At 52.6% G+C, this 19851-nt stretch overlaps 2 protein-coding genes across 8 annotated transcripts in view; one reads left to right on the forward strand and one right to left on the reverse strand.

Moving 5' to 3' along the window:
* The window catches only part of NLRC3 (NLR family CARD domain containing 3), a 33143-nt gene extending 24803 nt beyond the window's left edge, over positions 1-8340 (forward strand). For all 4 annotated transcript variants that reach the window (XM_032849328.1, XM_032849331.1, XM_032849330.1 and 1 more), the window contains 11 exons: positions 335-418; positions 888-971; positions 1643-1726; positions 2221-2304; positions 2796-2879; positions 3350-3433; positions 5544-5627; positions 6046-6129; positions 6820-6903; positions 7278-7361; positions 7662-8340. In XM_032849328.1, coding sequence (XP_032705219.1) covers positions 335-418; positions 888-971; positions 1643-1726; positions 2221-2304; positions 2796-2879; positions 3350-3433; positions 5544-5627; positions 6046-6129; positions 6820-6903; positions 7278-7361; positions 7662-7752 — 931 coding nt within the window. In that variant the 3' untranslated portion in view covers positions 7753-8340. The remainder of the gene's footprint in view (positions 1-334; positions 419-887; positions 972-1642; positions 1727-2220; positions 2305-2795; positions 2880-3349; positions 3434-5543; positions 5628-6045; positions 6130-6819; positions 6904-7277; positions 7362-7661) is intronic.
* The window catches only part of CLUAP1 (clusterin associated protein 1), a 44005-nt gene continuing 27102 nt past the window's right edge, over positions 2949-19851 (reverse strand). For 2 of the 4 annotated variants that reach the window (XM_032849334.1, XM_032849332.1), the window contains 4 exons: positions 18025-18080; positions 17721-17777; positions 14388-14746; positions 2949-2961 (listed from right to left, as the gene is read on the reverse strand). In XM_032849334.1, coding sequence (XP_032705225.1) covers positions 14603-14746; positions 17721-17777; positions 18025-18080 — 257 coding nt within the window. In that variant the 3' untranslated portion in view covers positions 2949-2961; positions 14388-14602. The remainder of the gene's footprint in view (positions 2962-14387; positions 14747-17720; positions 17778-18024; positions 18081-19851) is intronic. The other 2 variants (XM_032849335.1, XM_032849333.1) reach the window with 1 other exon arrangement.

Consider the following 19851-nt stretch of genomic DNA (forward strand, 5'->3'; position numbering starts at 1 on the left):
GTGGGGAGCGTTGACTAGGTGAGGAGCCAGTGGGACTCGCATGTGGAAGTCACCACCTGAGAGGTTCTGGATAGTCTGTGTCCTCTAGTCACTGCTTTCAGCTTCTGAAAGGGGAGGGCCCAGCTGTCCTTGCCTCCGACACCCCCCAGAATGATGTCAGTCTACTGACATCACTTTGGCAACAACCCACAGACCTTTCCTAGAGACCGCTGCGCCAATGCTGCGGTAAATGGCGAGTGTATTCGAGTAGTCTCTGAGCTCTCGCCTTCAACCAGACTGTCCCTAGTGGGAATAGCTGTGGCCAGCTTTGCTGAAAGACCCTTCTCTCCCACAGCCTACAGAAGAATACCATCGGGCCCGTGGGAGCCCAGCAGATGGCAGATACCCTGAAACAGAACAGGAGTCTGAAGGAGCTCATGTGAGAAATGCAGAAAGGCCAAATTTGCATCCTCAGTGACTGGCACAGTGCCCAGCCCATCATAAATATTTGTGAGCATGAGGATGGACGGATGGACGGACGGACGGATGAATGTGTGGGTGCAAGATAACTCCGATTCCCAGGAGTGGGACGGTCTCAGACTTAATCTTACTGCCTTACCAACACCTCCTGGCTACCTTCATGGACAGTATCACTATAAAGAGTTGGCCGTGCCCTCTGCTAGGGAGTCAAGGACTTTGCTCCTTCGATCTCTTACAGGCCACAGGGAAGCACAGGTCACTTGCGGAGGCCACCAGCTACAGACTGAAGCTGAGCAAGCTGTGCACTGGGCACCCTTAATGCAACACAGGAAGCACAGCCCTGGGGTGCAACCCTGGACCCTGAGACCGGGCCCCACCCTGCTAGGCTGCTCCGGAAAACCAGCTCGCCCTTGTCTCCTCTCTTGCAGATTCTCCAGTAACAGCATTGGCGACGGAGGTGCGGAGGCCCTGGCTAAGGCCCTGAAGGTGAACCAGGGCCTGGAAAGCCTGGAGTGAGTCTGCCTGACCGCCCTCCAGGAGTGGCCGTGGGCAGAGGGTGACTCCCCTGGTTTCCCCATCAAGAAGGCGGGCTGGGTTGTCAGTCAGGACCACAACTTTGCCTGAACCCAACCAACCACCAGCCTTGGGCACACAGTGAGCTCAGTCTCTCCCCATACCCCCCTTGCTGGTCCATCCCACTGCACCAGCCCCATCTCCCTGGACAGCTGAGGCTGGTGTTGGCCGTGGAGTTTGCGGAGTGACAAGCACCGAGTGCCCCAAAAAGCTGGCACAGGTGGCTAAAGAGGGTATCGGCCAAGCGGTCGGTGGGCAATGGGAGAGCTCAGTGCTGCCCCCCCACTGTGCCCACACACCTGTGCCACTTTCTCTGGGGGCTACAGACACAACATACCCTCCGACCCCAGACGACTGGGAACCGCTCAAACCAAGGCAGAGTGTAAGCTCAGAGGATGATTATGCTCGGCCCACCAGCCCCAACCTAGGTCTGGAACCTGAGGGACAGGGACAGGAAAGAAGGCTGATGAGCAGAGCAGTGTGGGGTGGCACCTGCTCCAGGGTTCCCCAGCTCTGTTGAACCCGACGCCTGCAGCCCCCAGGCTGGAGCAGGGACTCCCCGCGGGTCCCGGGACGGCCACCCCAAGCGCGCCCTGTCCTCTGTTTGCAGCCTGCAGAGCAATTCCATCAGTGATGTGGGGGTGGCGGCGCTGATGGGGGCCCTTTGTGCCAACCAGACCCTCGTCAGCCTCAAGTAAGTCCCGGCTTCCCTCTGAGCTGGGGGGTCCTCTTGGCCAAGGGGTCTGAAAGGACTTTGGGACTTGGAAGAATGCCCACCCCTCCCACTGCGGGCCTGTTCTGAAGTTTTCTCCGGTTAAGCAGCTTGGTTCTGGGGCCTGGCATCCCGCACACTGCCTGCTCTCTCAAAAGAGCAGGGGACAGTTGGGGCCCTCAGCTCCCCAGTTCTGCTGCTTCCCTCTGGCACCCCAACCCCTGAGGCAGCCAAGCCTGCCCCAGCCCCCTCACCTCTGAGGGGCTGTCAACAGATGCTCTTCCTCCCGACGGGTCCCTCACCGGCGGTGCTGCAGGGGACATGCTCGGCCGGCTAGCCGGCTCTTCACACCTTGGCCGTGATCACTCAAGAGGCCCGGGTCCCAGCTGAGGCTCCCCGGGCCTGAGTGCCAGGGCTTGTCTCCCCAAGAGTCCCCACATGTCTGGTCGGCAGCTCAGGGTCTCCTCTCTCCCCAGCCTGCGGGAAAACTCCATCAGCTCAGAGGGAGCCCGGGAGCTGGCGCGAGCTCTCTCCATCAACACCACCCTGAAGAACCTGGAGTACGTGAGTGGGGGGCAGGCTGGGCCTCCGACCGCCCCTTCAGCTGAGGGCCTCGCCTACCTGTTATCCTGGGGACGGGGACGGAGAGGGCACACCCTCACGGCCTTGCCACTTTATAGGCTGGGGAAGGACCAGGTTGGGGAGGCGCAGCCAGGAGACCGAGCCTCTGGTGGCAACCCCTGCACTCTTGCGCCCTAGTTACCTGTGGATGAGGTTCCTGGGGACGCTGCCTGCCCCAGCCCCCTCCCCATGGAGAGGCCGCTCAGTACAGAGATCGGAGCCTCACTGAGCTGAACCGGGCCCCCTCTCCATGTGCCCGTCAGGATTCGGTACAATAGCTGTAGGCACATGCTTGGCACACACAGGTACTCAATAGACAGGAGGTAGGCCGGTCCTCAGGGAGGAGTGGAGCTGGATTCCTGGGTGAGCAAGTCTGGGGCTCCACGGCCAGGTAGCTCCTGCTCACTCACTACCCTTCCCCTCCTCCCAGCCTGACAGCCAACCTCCTCCACGACCAGGGCGCCCAGGCCATCGCGGTGGCAATGAAAGAAAACCAGGCCCTCAAGTCCCTTCAGTGAGTCTCTAGCACCCCCACACCACCCGGTCCCCTCCGCAGAGCTGCAGGGCCGTACACCAGCGTGTGCAGGAGAACAAGTCTGGCTTTGGGGCCCTTCCCCGATATGGCCTCAGAGGCCTCCAGGGGGCTGTGCCCTGCCCCCTGCTCTGCTTCCAGGGGCTGATCCACTGAGAGGCCAATGGTGGGAGGTGGGCACCCACGCCATGCCTCCAGGTGTCACAAATGTCACGCAGAGGCCATTTGGAGTCTTTGAGCCTGTCCCTGTGTCCACCCTTAACCAGAGAGTGCTTGTTTCGACTAACCAGGGGCTGCAGGAGTTCTGCCCATCAGTGGCCAGGACCCCGTCCTGCGAGGACTCCTTCCCTACTGCCAGACCCTCCCGGGAGAAGTCCCCTCTTTCTAGAACCTCCAGACCCTCCTGGGCTCTGCCCTGGGCCACGGGGTCACACGTGTCTGTCTCCGCCCAGCCTGCAGTGGAACTTCATTCAGGCCGGTGCCGCCAAGGCCCTGGGACAAGCACTACAGCTCAACAAGAGCCTGACCAGCCTCGAGTAAGTGGGGCCTCTGCAGGGGCTGCAGGAAGGCCGGGGCGGGCGGGGCAAGGACATTTGAGAGCTCAGTGTCCACCGGGCACACAGCCTCCTCTGCCGTTTCTGTTCTCGTCTGCGCTAGCGGCTTTACTGAGACATAATCCATGTACCATAAAAACCACCCATATAAAACACACAGTTCCCTGGTTTCTAGTGTATTCAGAGTCGTGCAACCTTCACCACCATCCATCACCCCCAGAAGACACCCGGACTCATTAGCAGTCACTCCCCACCACCCCCATGCCCCGTCCCTGGCAGCCACACACCTGCTCTGTCTCTACAGTCAACTGCGCTGGGCGTCTCATTCACATGGGATCATACTGTACGTGGCCTTCGCAACCGAGGTCTTCCGTTTAGTGTCACGACTTCTAGGCTCACCCGGCGGGGGGCAGGGGGGAGCAGCATGAATCAGAGCTTCCTTCCTTCCTGCGGCTGAATCCTAGTGCCCTGTGCGTGTAGGCCACACTGGGTTTCTCCACTCATCCGCTGACGGACGTGTGGGTTGTTGCCCCTGTTTGGCTCTCGCGAGTGACGCTGCTGTGGACGTTCGTGCACAGGCTTCTGTGAGCATGTGCTCCCACTTCTCGTGGCCACACAGCTGGTGGGACTGCTGGGTTGAAGGGCAACTCTCTTTCACCAGGACATCCCACCTCTGGCTGGTTCCTCGGACTGATGATCTGGTGTTCGCTAGGGCTCTGCCCTGGGCCATCTTCTCTTGAGTGGTCGTTCTTTCCCAGAAGCTCTCTTCTCTCAGGCTCCTTGCCTTCAAAGCCCTGGTACCCCCAAGTCTATCCCCCAGACCTCTCTCCAGAGCTCCAGACCCACGTCATCCCTGCCCACTCAGCACCTCCCCTTGGGCACCATGTGGGAACTTCAGACTGCCCAGCTACCTGCCCACAAGCCTTCTCTGCCCCCACCTCGTGAATGGAACCAGCCAGTCGCGCAAGCTGCAACACCGCCTCTGCTCTGGCTTCCCACTTGTGGCTCTCCTCCCAACGTCCCCATTTCCCTCTGTCCCCACGGCCAGTGGCACACCCAGTCCACCCTCTCATAGGGCTGGCCAAAGATCTTTCCAAAACTTCAATCTGGCCCCGTTCTGGGTCAGTGAGATGCTTAAATGCTGCCCAGGGCCTGTAGAGTGAAGGCCAGCCCTCAGCACGCCTTCCAAGGAAGGCCCCAAGGACCTGAGTCTTTTCTACCTCCTCCGCCTCATTTCACGCGCCAGGGTCACGACTGCATTGCCTCGAGTTCGGTGGCTGTGCTAGGCCTCTTCCCCCATCACATCCTTCAGGTTTCGGTCTAGTCCTATTTCTTCTGGCAGCTTCTGTGACCACACCAGGGTAGGAGAGCCCGCGGGGTCCACCACGCATTGGCACGTGACCTTTGGTGCTGCTCGTTCAGTCACAGCTGCCCACCCGAGACGGACCTGGGCCTGGACAGCCGTGGGGACACAAAACACATTCAAATCTGTTAAAATGACTAACGCAGGGCGCCTGGGTGGCTCAGTGGGTTAAGCCGCTGCCTTCGGCTCAGGTCATGATCTCAGGTTCCTGGGATCGAGTCCCGCATCGGGCTCTCTGCTCAGCAGGGTGCCTGCTTCCCTCTCTCTCTCTCTCTCTGCCTGCCTCTCTGTCTACTTGTGATCTCTCTCTGTCAAATAAATAAATAAAATCTAAAAAAAAAAAAAATGACTAACGCACACTGCGCCTCTAATCCGCTGACGCCGACCCAAACTAAACGCTTAACCACTGCCTGCTCCAGGACCTACAACGTTACTCCAAAGCGGAAGAAGAAAAAAACCAAACATGTAAAACGCTGACCGGCAAGAATGGCCGGACACTGAGGGCCCTGACTTAGTTCTGTGGCCGGCACACCCAATTTTGTCCCTTTTCCATGTGTCCCTTTTCTTGTTTGCCTCTGATGGTCCAGGTTCATGGAGACCCCGGAGCTCTCTGCATGTTAGGTACAAGGCCCTGGGGGCGGCTATCCCCAAGGCCACCCTGAGTCTGGTCCATGGTGTGTTGGTCTGAATGAGATTGGGACGGTCCAAGGGGTCACACTCTGTGTTCAGTTTACAGGAGAACGCCATCGGGGACGAAGGCGCCTCTGCAGTGGCCAGCGCCCTCAAGGCCAACACGGCCCTCACTGCGCTCTAGTAAGTGCTGACGTGCGCGGCTGGCCCCAGGCCATGCTGTCACGCTACACAGCGGTTTTGCTTTCCAGTCAAGGAAGGGGTGTTTGATTCTCCTAGCGTTAGCAACTGGGACATCGAACAGGTGGAAAGCAAGAAGCAGGGGCTCGGGGAGGCCTCTCCCTCACTCTCTCAAGCGGCCACCTCTCCCTGCTGTATCAGGAGCATCCAGGGCTCTGTCCCAGGCACCAGACAGGGCAGGAAGGGGGCGCAGCGCACTCCGGACAGATCCGGGCCAACAACCTTCAGTGCCGTGTTGCCCTTTCAGTCCTAAGTCCGGGGGTGGTCAAAAGGAAGGACAAGTACGCCTCCACGCTGGGCCGGGCAGGGTGCAGGCTGGAGAGGCCTCGCCTCTCCACATCGAAATCATCTCTTCCTACAGTCTGCAGGTGGCCTCCATTGGCTCCCGGGGGGCCCAGGCGCTAGGGGACGCCCTGGCCATGAACAGAACCTTGGAGATTCTCGAGTAAGTATTCCAGTCTGTGGCTTTCGTCTCTTGCCCAAAGGAGCCAAGCTGCTGATTGAAAATGAGGATGTAGAAAGGAAAAAAAAATATATCAATTTACATGGAAACTCACAAATCATTTAAATATCTTCACTTAGATCAAGCATAGCCCAGCTTCCCCATCCCCACTGCATACCTCTTCCCTGGGAGACACTACTGTGGGGCCTCCTGTCCTTACGGACCTGCTCTCCTTGGCCTTGGCCAGGCTGCACACATCCCGAAGTTGGGTAGGGGTCCCTGGCCACTGATCTCTATGAGAAGATCCAAATTCCTGGGGGAGGGGGTTAAGCCCAGTGGGCCTCTCAGGCATGTCCCGGTGGTCCCTGCTCCTGTGGTCCTGGGACGCTGAGCATGGGGGCACTGCTAGACGAAGTGTTGCCTCTCTCGTCTCAGCCCCACTCTCCTTTCCTTGGAACGGTGGAAGAGGGCGGCTCCAACAAACCACCCAGGTTAGGCCAGCTTCATCCCTCCTTGCGTCCTGCTCCCCAGAGCCGATCTCTACTCGGTGCCAGGAGTGAGGAAGGAGCAACCTCACCCCGGCACTTGCTGAGTCCATGCGGCCTCTGCCCAGTAGCCCATGCCCAGCTGAAGAGGCACTGCCTTCACCCCACAGCTGACCCCGTGCCTTAGCCTTCATATCTTTCCTGACAGCTTACGAGGAAACGCCATCGGGGTGGCGGGGGCCAAAGCCTTGGCAAATGCTCTGAAGGTGAACTCTAGTCTTCGGAGACTCAAGTGAGTGGCTGTAGAGACCTCCCCGCGCCCCAGGGCAGCAGACTTCTCTGCTCAATTCCCTCTGCAGCTGCTTCCTTCCAACTATCAATAGCTGTGAGGACCTCTTGCAGACGGGTTTGTCCACTCTGGCTAGCTTACACCAGAGCTAAGTCACTTAACATCTGCATTTTCGGTCTTCCACCTTCCATGGCACTTGGATGGGCTCCCCGGGCTACTTGTAGGCACCGGTCTCGGGGGTAAATGCCCGCTTGCTGTGGACAGATCAGCTCCAGAAGCACGTATGTCCTCCACGGCCCCCCAAGATAATGCAGTGCTGCTTCCTGGGGTGGGTTCTTCCGTGCTCACGGTGGTGTCTCCATCTTTCCTCTGCCTAGTCTTCAAGAGAATTCCTTGGGGATGGACGGGGCGATATGCCTTGCCACTGCACTGTCTGGAAACCATGGCCTCCAGCACATCAAGTGAGTGGGGCTCAGCAGCACCTGCCCTTCCCTCCCATTCTTGCTCACCCTTGGAGCGACTCGCAGCTTGGGCTCTGCCTTCCACCCGATTCTCGGAGCTGGCCGACTCCCGAGCCTTTCAGCAGCTCTGCAGAGAAACTCCGTACAGGGGAGCCGTTCTGGCCTTCTCCGTGGGAGGGACCCTGCAAGCATGGAGGGCTTGGCTGGAGCTCTGCATTTCCTGCTCTTCACGCAATGAACCTGCAGGCCTCTAGGCCTGGAGCCCATCTCTCAAGCCCTGTCCTAATCCTTCTTTTGCAGTCTCCAGGGAAACCACATTGGGGAATCTGGTGCCAGGATGATCTCAGAGGCTATCAGGACAAATGCTCCTTCGTGCACTGTTGAAATGTGAGCAAAACAAGTTCCTGGTGGACCTGGCAGGAGGACAGGCAGAGCAGCAGCTGGAAGCTTTGGAATGGAAAGACCATTTCCCGGGACTCCTTCCTGTGGTCTGGGAGTGACGCTGACCCACACAGGAGCTGGTCTCCTGCAAGGAGGCAGGAAAGGTGCTGCCAAAGAGGTCACGAGCAGCTCTCCTAGACCTGGGTCAGTCCCAGCAGGGGTGAGCGGGATTCTCTGCTATGTTGCAGAGCAAGGAAGGGCTCCATCAGTGACACAGGCCTTAAAGCTCAGGAGGTAAGAAGCCGGTGTGAACTCGTTTATACCTGGAGGTCTTCACGTGCCCTTAACATTTATTATTATTGCCCTTCTCTGCTGGTCACAGTCATCCCCCCCACTCTGCCATCCTCGAGCCTATACAGGGGATTCATTTGGCATTGGTGACAGAAGGGACCTTTTTTTTTCTCAAGAAGAATACAAGGTTTTAGGAGTATGATCCTTAGAGACACATGGAAAAATTAGAATTTTTTTGAAGAGAAATGAAGGCTTTCATTACAGGATTTTGGAGAAAAAGACAAAAAAAGTTGTCCAAGCTTCTTGCCATTATCCATTACAAAATCTCTCAAAGGCACAGATTGTCTGGCAGACGTGACGTGGGGTCTAGCATGCGGGTCATCAACAGCACGGTAAATGTGGATGTCTTCATGATGTTCCTCTACGCTGGCTTCCAAAGCACGCCTGTGCGCAAAGTTTCTCCAGGAAGGCGAGCAAGCTGGGCCTCCACGTGGTACAGCTTCCCTCGGTGTCTGTCTGTGAGGAAGGGGAAAAGATCCCGATGGACGCCACAGCTCTCATGCACTAAATAACCAAGGGAAATGCTTATTAAGATTATGATGCAATTCTCACTTTCAAGTTTGAACAGAAAGCACTCTTCTAAATGTGCCTTTAAAACTGAGTATTCGAGCAAGAATCCTCAATGGATGCTAAAACTATGGATGAAAGTCTTATTAAGGGAGAAGATACTCGCCCGGCCTCAAAATCTCACCCCAGAAGGGATAGCTCCGAAGGGGAAAAAGGTATCTTTAAAGATAGACAATTCTGCAAATGCTTTCTTAACAAATGATTAAACTTAACATCACTGGTAAGGGGCCGGATGGACACAATAGGCCTCCGACGGGACGCCCGGAGGACACACCATGCCAAAGACACTGATTTGAACCCATCAGGAAGGTACAATTGGACAAAATCCAAATCAAGCAGCATTCTGCAAAAGATAAAAACTAGCCTAACCTCTTCAAAAAAGTCAGTGCCATGTAAAATACAAAAGGCTGTGGACTATTTTAAACTGTAGGAGATTGAAGAGATGTAACTCCTTACTGCCAGATCTCTGATTGGATCCTTGACTGAAGAAAATCCGCCATAAAGAAAAGTTATCTGGAAACAGGGGACGTCTGAACATGGGTCTTGTGTTATATTTATGTGGATTGCTGGGTTTGGAAACATTTTTTTTGCTGGGTATAGAATTTTAGGCTGGTATTTGGCTCTTGGTACTTTCAAGATGCTGCTCTACTGTCTTCTGGTGTGTGCAGTGTCTGGCTGTGCCCACCTAGTCGCGAACTTGACGGATCGAGTTGCGGTAGCCCAGCGGCGGAGAGAGCCATGCTGTGCAGGAATCCAGCGCCAGACAAACCCCGGGCCTTGAGAAAAATCATGCTCTCCAGGGACTTGAAGAGCAAGCCGCACCAAAATGGGAAGGAAAGCCCCTTCCTTCTCCAAAGTCTCTGTAGCAGCCTACTGACAAGGCCCACGCTCTTGCCGTCTGGCAGAGCAGAGACATTTTACAAGGAATAGCTCCACCACCACGGGGCAGGACAGAGGGGAACTGCACTGAGGCAGTAAACCCCCAGCCAGGGATGGGACTTCTCATTTTCTCATTTTGAACAGTTTCAACTCTTGTGTCTTCGTGGCCAGTATGTTGTTCACTTCTGCCGTGACTCAGTCCCAGTTGGCACAGTCTTTCTCTCACTTTTTTAACCTCTAGAAGTTTGGAGATGTCCTTACGTCTTCCTTATCTCTTCTTAATATGCTCAAACCTCCCTCCACCATCTCAGTAAAGGGACAAGAGTTAAAAATATCTGAATGTCCTTTTTTTTTTTTAAAGATTTTATTTATTTATTTGACAGAGAGGTCACAAGTAGGCAGAGAGGCAGCCAGAGAGAGGAGGAAGCAGGCTCCCTGCAGAGCAGAGAGCCCGATGTGGGGCTTGATCCCGGGACCCTGGGAACATGACCTGTGCCGAAGGCAGAGGCTTTAACCCACTGAGCCACCCAGGTGCCCCAGTCTTTTTTTTTTTTTTTTTTAAACTAATTCTATCATCTGTCATTTCCAGGTTGTTTCATTCGAAGGCTATTGTGGTCCAACTCCTGAGGCAATGTCTCCATATTCTGGGTACTCTACCTGATGCCCAAATCAAAAATCTCTTTTGGGGCCTTATCTACAACAGACACTATAGAAATCCAGGTGTAAAAAGATCGTGACATCAACCAAAGCCATCTCACTCTAAATGGTAGCACCACGGGGCACCTGGGTGGCTTGGTCAGTTAAGCATTTGTGTTCAGCTCAGGTCATGATCTCAGAGTCCTGGGATCAAGCCCTGCATCAGGCCTGCTTGGCAGGGAGTCTGTTTCTCCCTCCAACCCTCCCCCTGCTTATGCTCTCTCTCTTGAAATAAATAAATAAAATCTTTTATTTTTATTTTATTTTATTTTTTAAAAGATTTTATTTATTTATTTGACAGAGATCACAAGCAGGCAGAGAGGCAGGCAGAGAGAGAGGGGAAAGCAGGCTCCCCGATGAGCAGAGAGCCCGATGTGGGGCTTGATCCCAGGACCTTGGGATCATGACCTGAGCCTAAGGCAGAGGCTCAACCCACTGAGCCACCCAGGCACCCCTAAATAAAATCTTTTAAAACAAATGGTAGCATCAGCCCAGCTGGTTATCTGGTGCCTACGTTTTCAATACATAGTACAGATTAAAACAGAATGACCTCTAATGAAGCCTTTGCTTCATCAATTACAACACACACACTCTCTCTTATAATAAGATCCAACCCCTCCCCTTCCACAAGCTCGTTCCTTCCAGTTAAAATATCATGCTCAAGTTTTCTTCTCAAAAAACAAAACAAAACAAAACAAAACAAAACCTCCCCCCGCCCTCCACAATGTTCTTCAACCACACGTTCCTTCCCTGGCCGAGCCCTCCTTTCTCTTGTGACCGCCCACCTTTCTTAACACTCGTCAGGACTCACCGTGTTCTCTTCAGCCCGTCACTGGCTACCTGCCTGCCTCTGGCTAAGGTCACTGGAGATTCCCTAACTGCCAAATTCAGTGGCCTCTTGGACTCAAGCTCATTTACAACAGGGGTTTAGCACTTGCCACCTCCCCCCATTTGGAGAATCTCCCCTGCTTCGGCTTCCATACCACAACATTCCAGTCCTCCCACCTTTTCGTTACCCCTCTTCTTCAACACTCTTTAAGGGAAAAAAAAACATTTCTTCCTCATTATTAAAGTAAAATACAGTCACTTTAGAAAACTTAGAAAATACTGTCCCAGTCTCTTCTTCTGGCCTCTTGTGGCCTTTGCCCCTGAGACACAGGCACTTTCCCAGGCCTCCCGCTCGGCTCTCTTCCCATCCCATATGTTCTCCCCTGAGGACTCTCATAGGAAAATGATCCTCAAACCTCAGCCTCCAGCCCTTACCCTTTCCTTTACCTTTACAAAAATTCATCGAAACATTCATAGTAACACATAGTTTAAAAAGCCAAAAATTGGGCGCCTGGGTGGCTCAGTGGTTAAAGCCTCTGCCTTCGGCTCAGGTCATGATCTCAGGGTCCTGGGATCGAGTTCCGCATCGGGCTCTCTGCTCAGCGGGGAGCCTGCCTCCTCCTGTCTCTCTCTGCCTGCCTCTCTGCCTACTTGTGATCTGTCAAATAAAAAATAAATAAATAAATAAAAATAAAAAATAAATAAAAATAAATAAAAATAAAAAGCCAAAAATTACTAGGCTTATAAGGGCAAATGGCAGTCTCTCTCTCATCCCTCCCCTTTCCGAATACCCCTACTCCCCAAACTAAATGTCCTGTATGTGCTATTTCTTACCATCTTAGAGATTATCTCTTGCCTTCTATACGGTAAAGGGCACTTGGACGTCCATCAGCTTACATCCCCACTTTTTGTTTCTCTGTCCTTCCAACATAGTTATTAGAGTATGATTTTTGTTTAAATCATTAGTGTTTACCTTATGACTTTACCTGTATTCATCACTCCTGAGCCATTCTCTCCTATCTAATAATGTATTGTTCTTTTTAGAATTAACAGTGCATCTTTTAAAAGCTTAATTTTCTATGTTACTGTTGCTTAACCCTTCCCAGACTGCCCAACAGAAGTGTACAGTCAGAACACTGTGTCTCAGACCCCGGGGTTTCCCATCAGTGACATGTTTCCCTGATGACATTCCTTCCTGAGCGTTCTGTGCTCCCTGTTCTAGTCACACCGTTACTGCAAGGAAGGGCTTCTGCTCTGGGCAGTTTCAGTTCTCTTCCAAGGCTGCCAGGCCCGGATCAGGCAGCTAAGGGCCCCCCCCGGGCCAACCCAACAACTGGGATACTCACGCAGTGTGCTGTTATCATCAGGGGACTCCGCTTCCTTTCAGACGGGCGACACTGACCATTGCAGTTAAGATGCTACTGAAAGAGCGCCTGCAGGTCCTCCTCCCGTCCCGGCTACACGGGAAACAGTTCTCGAATCGCCCATTGGAAGTCCTTGGACTTTGTTCTCACTGCTGCCGCCAATAAAAATTAAGGACTTAAAAAATCCCTTTACGGGGATGCCTGGGTGGCTCAGTTGGTTGGACGACTGCCTTCGGCTCAGGTCATGATCCCCGAGTCCCGGGATCGAGTCCCACATCGGGCTCCCAGCTCCATGGGGAGTCTGCTTCTCCCTCTGACCTTCTCCTCGCTCATGTTCTCTCTCACTGTCTCTCTCTCAAATAAATAAATAAAATCTTTAAAAAAAAATCCCTTTACGATGTCTGTCAGTATACAAGTTGTAAAGCATGTTAAGAGGTCCTTTAATGACACAGTTTAAAACATTAACAACCGTTGACAATGATCTAAATACCAGTTTTCCACTGACCTACTCACACCGTCTTCTCTGGGGCCTGAGTCTGCTCTGATGCTTGGCTAAAACCAGTGACACGAGGTCCCAAGTCACGTGCACAACCTGACTGCTGGGTCTGTCACAGGGGGGACAGACAGATGTTAGTAACTGTGATCAGTGCTTAAAGCTCCTTGGCTGACATAAGCTGCTCAAGCAAGGAAGTGCCATTCCGTGGTGAGACTGTGCAAATCAGGTAACCGAGGGGTGAAGGATGACCCAGAGGGAGGTAAAATAATAAACCGCCCACTGCGTGGGCACCTCTATCTGTGGAGGGGGGTTACCTGCGGCACGGGCCACGCTCCTGCCATAATGCCCACGAGAAGCAAGCGCCATGTAAGGGAGACAGAAATGCCTTTTTTTTTTTTTTTCTTTTTCAAATATAAGGCAGGTCCGACTCAGGAAACCAAAACTAGAACATCCAGGAAGACGCAGTGACTTCCACACCTCAGAAGCCACGGCCTCTGAAGGGTCGGTGCGGCTCCTGACACTCCCATTTCCCTGTTACCTCATCATTCACATCTCAAATCGCCAGTGAATTAACTGAATGCTGAATGTTTAAAAAAGGTGTAATCTCTTATGTAGGAATTAGGAAAAGAAAGAGACAAAAGCAAAGATACAAATAAATTGTCACATCATCTCCTAAAAATTTACATGTACCACAGTAACCTATGAACTTCTCCTATGTATTTACATTATAGTGCAAATAAACAACGTAATTATACTTTCAAGTAAAACTTACATAATGATATAAAAATATGGAATTAAATACATTTATCATGAATTAAATAACTTCAGAAGACTTCTGACTTTAGAACTGAAATCTAAATGAAAACTGCTCTGTGTTTTCCGCATCAGAAAAACAAAACGGCTCCATCTGCCACTTCTCACTTCACATCAGGCTAATTATTCTAGTGCTACTCGATCTAACACATTCTGGTTCATCTTTTTAGAGTCAGAAACACAAGTGTGTACCAACACTTCTTTATTTGCTTTCCTGAGGAGGAATGCCAACCTTCTGAGAGAAAATGGAGCATTTACATTCTGCAGCATATCTCTGTTACCTGATCTTTAAGGACAGTGGGTTTTCATCTAACTTAGCTAACGTTCATTCGGAACATTTTAGCAAAATACATTTAAAGCTTGGTATTGTGAATGTACAGAAGCAAGAAAATAGGGTGACAAAACAAAAGCTAGAGTTAAAAGCCGATGTACAGTAAGTGTCCCAAACTGCACCAGTGAGGAGGACCCGGACGCCTCCCCACAATTCCTGAACAGTCCTGGAGCCCAGCCCCATGTCCGTCCCCCTGACTGTGACAGGAAAACACATCACAACGATAGCTGAGACCCGATGCTGCCATCCCTTCTCCTGGGGTGTCTGTCCCGAACAGGTGCATCTCTAAGAACACTTGCATTTCCCACGTTTCAGGAGACAAGACCAAACCCACATCCCATCTGGGACTTGCTTCAGTTCTCGCTGAAGCTCTGCGGGGTAACACAGGGGAGGCTACAGAGCAAGTAGGTGGTGTTCATTAACAACGAGTCTAGCTGGTTTAGTGAACAAAATAGGTTTCCTTCCTAACCTTCCAACTTCCCTTTTACCTATAGAACTGAGGGATTTAATCAGTGTGGTCCTTTGGGCAAAGGGGTCAGAAGTCATTGTCACTCTCATCCAGGGGCTCAGGCTTCCGGACCCTTCGAGTGGGCTTAGCTGGCGAGAGAGCAACGCTCTCTTCTTCCAAATCGTCATCTTCATCCCCCTCCATGTCAATCTCACTGTCCTCGGAGTCCTCCTACAGGAAGACAGCAAAGACAACTGAGGGCCCATCTCATTCCCTGCAGCGTGTCAGCCAAGACCCTCGTTCACCAGCAGCTCAGGAACCAGCAACACCCGCATGTGAAGGCAGAGCTGGGCGGAGCAGCAGTCGGGCTGCGGAGGCGTGAGGGGGACCCTGTCTCACACCGCTGGCAGAAATACACACACGACTGCATCAGCGGACCAGCGACCTCCAGATGGCAGCGTGCAGCCACAGGGGCTGGATTCCCCACCGAGGTCTCAGCACCACCACTGGATCTGCACCGCAACTCCCCAGACCCTGCTCTGCCCCTGGGGAACCGGACACCCACCAAAGCACAGCAAGGAGGGCGGGGCTTGCAGATTAGGAGGGCTGGGTTTTTTGGTTTGCTTGTTTTTTGCCGTTTACCAGATTAGGGATGGAAAGCCACACAGGGAATGGGTATTAGCAAAATAAGCGCAACGCTCTCTCCATCACCTCCATCTAAGGTGACCAACTCGGCCAGGTTTTAAAACTGCAGGTCCTGTTTCCCAGGTAAACCAAGATGGCCAGCGCCTCGAGCTAGATCATTCCCACCAGCATACATAACATGTGGCAATTTCCTTCTTCTTAAAAACACAAAGCAAAACAAAAACCCCAAAGTGTATCCCACCTTCCTCTCCAGCTGCTCTGCCCTGTTCCTTTACCCCCACAACAATGAAGCTCCTCGAAGGAATTCTGAACCCACGACCCTACTGGTTTCCCCTCTCACTGCCTCCTCGGCACAGCCAGCAGGCCTGCACCTTGCCAATCCACCGAAACCCTCAGCGGACTCACATCCAGTGGTGAGTCGCAGGTGTCTCCCGACCTCCAGGCCGCGGCGGGCGCAGGACCTCTTCTTCCGCGAAAGTGGGTCTGCTGCAGGCGCCCTACCGTCCGGCCGCCTGCCCCACCTCACTCCGGCATCGTCCCAGCCTCGCACACCCCCACGCCCTCCATCTCCATGACTCTGCGACTCGGCTCAGCTCAGAGCCTTGGGCCCCCTCTTCTCTTTCTGCGCTCTCCCCAACACAATCACATGTACCTTGGGGCTGGAAGACCGCCTGATTATGATGGCTCCCAAACTCAACCAGCCCCGACCTGACCTTGCACACCACACTTGAACTCCAACTGGTTACTCAACCCCAGCACGTGGATGGCCGGCAGGCAATGCGCATGCAAAATGTCCGAACTCCTGCGCTGCTCTCCAAGCCCCTGCTCAGGCCTGCCCCAGCTCAGGGAAATGCAGACTCCATGCGTACTGTTAGCCCATCATGACCCATTTCTGTCTCTCTTTCTCACACCCCACGCCCAATAACAACACTTCAGTGTTCTGATCTTGGAAAACATCGAGAGTCCGACCACTTCTTTACACCTCTGCTGCCACTACCTTAGGCTGAGCTGCCAGCACCTCCGGACTACTGCAGACGCCTCCCGACGGTGTCTCTTAAATGTTAGCTCTTGGCACCGCAGGGCTCATGATTTCCGGCCCCTTCCCACTGCGCTCAGAGAAACTCTGGGTCCTCGTCACGTCCTGCAAAGCTCTGCCTGGCCCCTGCTACCTCTCGCAGCTCCCGCCCCCAGCCCACTCCACCCTAGCCACGCCACTCTCTCTGGTCCCTGGGCCTCGGATGCCCCTCCCTGCACCACATCCTTCCTTCCATTCAGGCCTCTGCCCAAATGTCACCTTACCAGAGAGATATTCCCAGACTTCCCAAAAGACAGCAATCTCCTTCAACCCTGTCACTCTGCTCCGGAACTGCTTTTTCTCCTTGCTACTGTGACCTGACATGCCGGTTGATTCCTGCTGGAATGTAAGCTCCCTGAGGACAGGGGCGTGCAGTCCATCACCTCTAACACTTGCATGTAACAGCCACTCGGTACGTATCTGTCAAGTGGAAGAGTGAGCCCGTGAAGGACAAGGCCGCGTGCCTGCGGAGCGTGTGGAGGCAGCGTCCCGGAAACAAACAAGCGACACAAGGCACAGGGGAGACGTCAGCCGTAGCTCGGACTTTCGCTCTGCGAAAGCTACACGTGTGACCAGGCAGATCGGAAGAAAAGATGCCAGACAGAGCTGTCTGGGCATCCCCAGCACCCAGGCCAGACTTATTTCTACCTCGAATGGCTAAGATGGATGGGCGGAAGCTACATAACCACCCATCCCTGACTGTTAGAGAATGCCCGACGTGGTTCCTCTGCTTCTCTAAGACCACCTTCTGTGATTTCTAGGCTTGATCTTCTTTGTGCATCTCGGCCAGCAAACCTGAGTGACCTCTATCTCCCTCTGTGGATTTTGGTCACAAAATATACTGTTGGTACTAAATAAAGGAATCTTTTGTACAAGGAGGTCAGGCTCATGCTCTGTCCCTGTGTAGCCACTACTGCCATGCTCCAGACACATGTGGGAACGACCTGATAAGGAGGTCTGTGGTCTGTCAGCCTAATCACCCTTTGCCTCACAGGCTTACCAGAGGCTGCCACAAAGAAGGCAGGCCCAGGGTGGTGGATGGGGCAGCCCTGGCAGCAGGGGCCCATTCCAGTGAGTTTCCCCAACAGTATTACCTCAAGTACACGCAAGGCGCCAACAGCCTGAGGTCGCAGCCTCCTGCCCAGCCTGGTGACCTTGTCTCAAGAGAGCCTCCTTTTCCTGTTTCCTCCCCAGAATGGAATTGAAGAGAGGGTTGGTCTTGACCCCGGGCCCTCAGCAGGTTCCCTTCTTTTCCAGGTTACACTTCAAGGACCTAATGGCCTTTCTCATCTCTTGGCTCAGCACTCAACGCCCTCTCCTGCAAGGAACCTCCAGGCAACTGCACCATTCTCTGCAGGAGAATGCATTCTCTCACCCAGGAGACAGAGACATCACTTCTGGGGAAGGCTCTCTGCTGGCCCTGAGTCGGCTAACACACACACACACACACACACACACACACACACAATGAAAAAGAAAACCAACCTGCTTCTTGGAGCTGGAAGTCTTGCATTTACCTAAGAGAGCTGGTGCTGCTTCCATCTTTGGAAAGCGAGAATGGAAAGAATAGTGAGAAGGAAAAAAAGGTGGGGGGAGGGCAAGCACATTCATTTGAAAAGAAAAGAGCCATCCACAAGCAGAGAAGAGTGGGGCTCCTCGAACTCCAGCGCACAGCCAGCAGCGGGCCAGGCTGGGAGGCAGCCCCTCGCGCCCAGCCTGTTGGCTCAGCCCGAAACCAGCCCGGGAGCGCGAAGAACAGAGATGCTAAAGGGAGCTGGTCGGGACTCACGTCGTCATCGGAGTCTCCGCCCTGCATTGTGCCCACGATGCGTTTGCCAGGTCTTCCTAAGGAGAACCAAAGTGTGAAGAAATTATGAAAACCTTGTTAAAAAAAGTGGGGGGGGGCAAGAAATGGCATTCAAGATTTGTTTCCCTCAGAAAATTGGGAGAAACAAGAATCAACTAAAAAATTTATTTAAGTCTCATCTAAATGATCAAAACTGCCAAGAAACAGTAATGGATTTTCCGCCTTTCCACTTTGAGAAAAAGGAAAAGGGCAATAAAATACAATCACAACTCAAACCAGAACACTAAATATGCATCCTGGACATGTTTTCAGAAAAACCACTAACCCCCACTCTGAGTATCTACATGGTAGAAGAGCTGTGCCATCTGCTGAAAAAAGAAAGGCCGTCTCGCTGCACAGACCAGTGTTACTCGTAGCTGAACCTATGTCTGATCTCCGAAGAGGGAAACTTCTAAGGATCGCTATTAATTCATCTTTCAAAACACCCACATTGCCTCAGTGATTCTCCCCTCTCCTCTGGAAGTCACAGTCACCTGGCTGTGACTTCTGCAAACACCCAGGAGCTGTCCTTCCCTGGCGGGAGGCAGACAGCCACTCTCACACTCGACCCCTGAGAAAGGAGCACCGGGGACCCAGGTCCACGCTGCAGGGTGAAGGCAGGGAAGGCAGCTCAGAGGGGAGCTCGCTCAGGACAGGCCCGGGGTGACCACCCTTGATCAGATAAAATGCAAACCTTGTGTTGTCTAAAGCCCTTATTTACAGTTCTGAGATTTTCCTTCTGGTGGCTGGGCGGTCAGCAGAATTCAGAAGCACCAGTGCCTCTATCAGGGTTTCCTGAGACGATCACATCCCTTTTCAGAGCCTCAGCTCCCACCTGCTGAGTGGGAGTCATGACCCCTGGCCTCTACTTGCATGATGAAGCTGTTAAAACTAAGAGGAAAGGGGCGCCCGGGTGGCTCAGTTGTTAAGCATCTCTTGATTTCAGCTCAGGTCGTGATCTCAGGGTCATGGGATCAAGCCCTGGGTTGGGCGCCACATTCAGTATGGAGTCTGCTTGAGATCCTCTCTCCCGTTCCCTCTGCCCAGCCCCCATCACACTCTCTAAAATAAATTTTAAAACCTTTAAAAGAAAAAAAAAGACTGGGATGCCTCGGTGGCTCAGTGGGTTAAGCATCTGCCTTCAGCTTGGGTCATGATCCCAGGGTCCTGGGATCAAGTCCTGCATCAGGCTCCTTGCTCAGTGGGGAGCCTGCTTCTCCCTCCACCAGCTGCACCCCCTGCTTATGTGCGCACTCTCTCTGACAAATAAATACGTAAAAATCGAAAAAAGAGCAGTTAGCAGCAAAACTTAATATAAAATGAAGATAACTTACCTCAGAAATGTACCATGTATATAAAAATGCAAACTGCTCCAAAAATTAACAGCTGGTAGATAGATGTTTTAAAGACAAATATAAAGCAACTTAGTGGTATCTACCAAAACAAAGATTTATATAAACTTTGACCTAAGAATCCCACGTTTAATGGTACAAACATTGCAGATAAGCAGAAAGATGTATATACAAAGGAAAGAGGAAAAATAAATATTTTTTTAAGGATCTTTTAATATGTGACTGCCCAAGTAAATTATGGGTACGGTCACGCTACGGAACACTCTGCAGCTGTCAAAAGAATGAAGCAGATTTCTAGTTTACTGACATGGAAGGAGTTCTAATATATTTAATAATTTTTTAAAAATCAAGTTGAGAACAATACACAAAGTCTGGTACCATTTAGGTTAAAAGATGTCTCAGCCGATCTTTGTGTCTG

This window comes from Lontra canadensis, unplaced genomic scaffold (assembly GCF_010015895.1).
Source record: "Lontra canadensis isolate GAN:19392208 unplaced genomic scaffold, GSC_riverotter_1.0 scaffold224, whole genome shotgun sequence".
NCBI classification, from domain to species: domain Eukaryota; kingdom Metazoa; phylum Chordata; class Mammalia; order Carnivora; family Mustelidae; genus Lontra; species Lontra canadensis.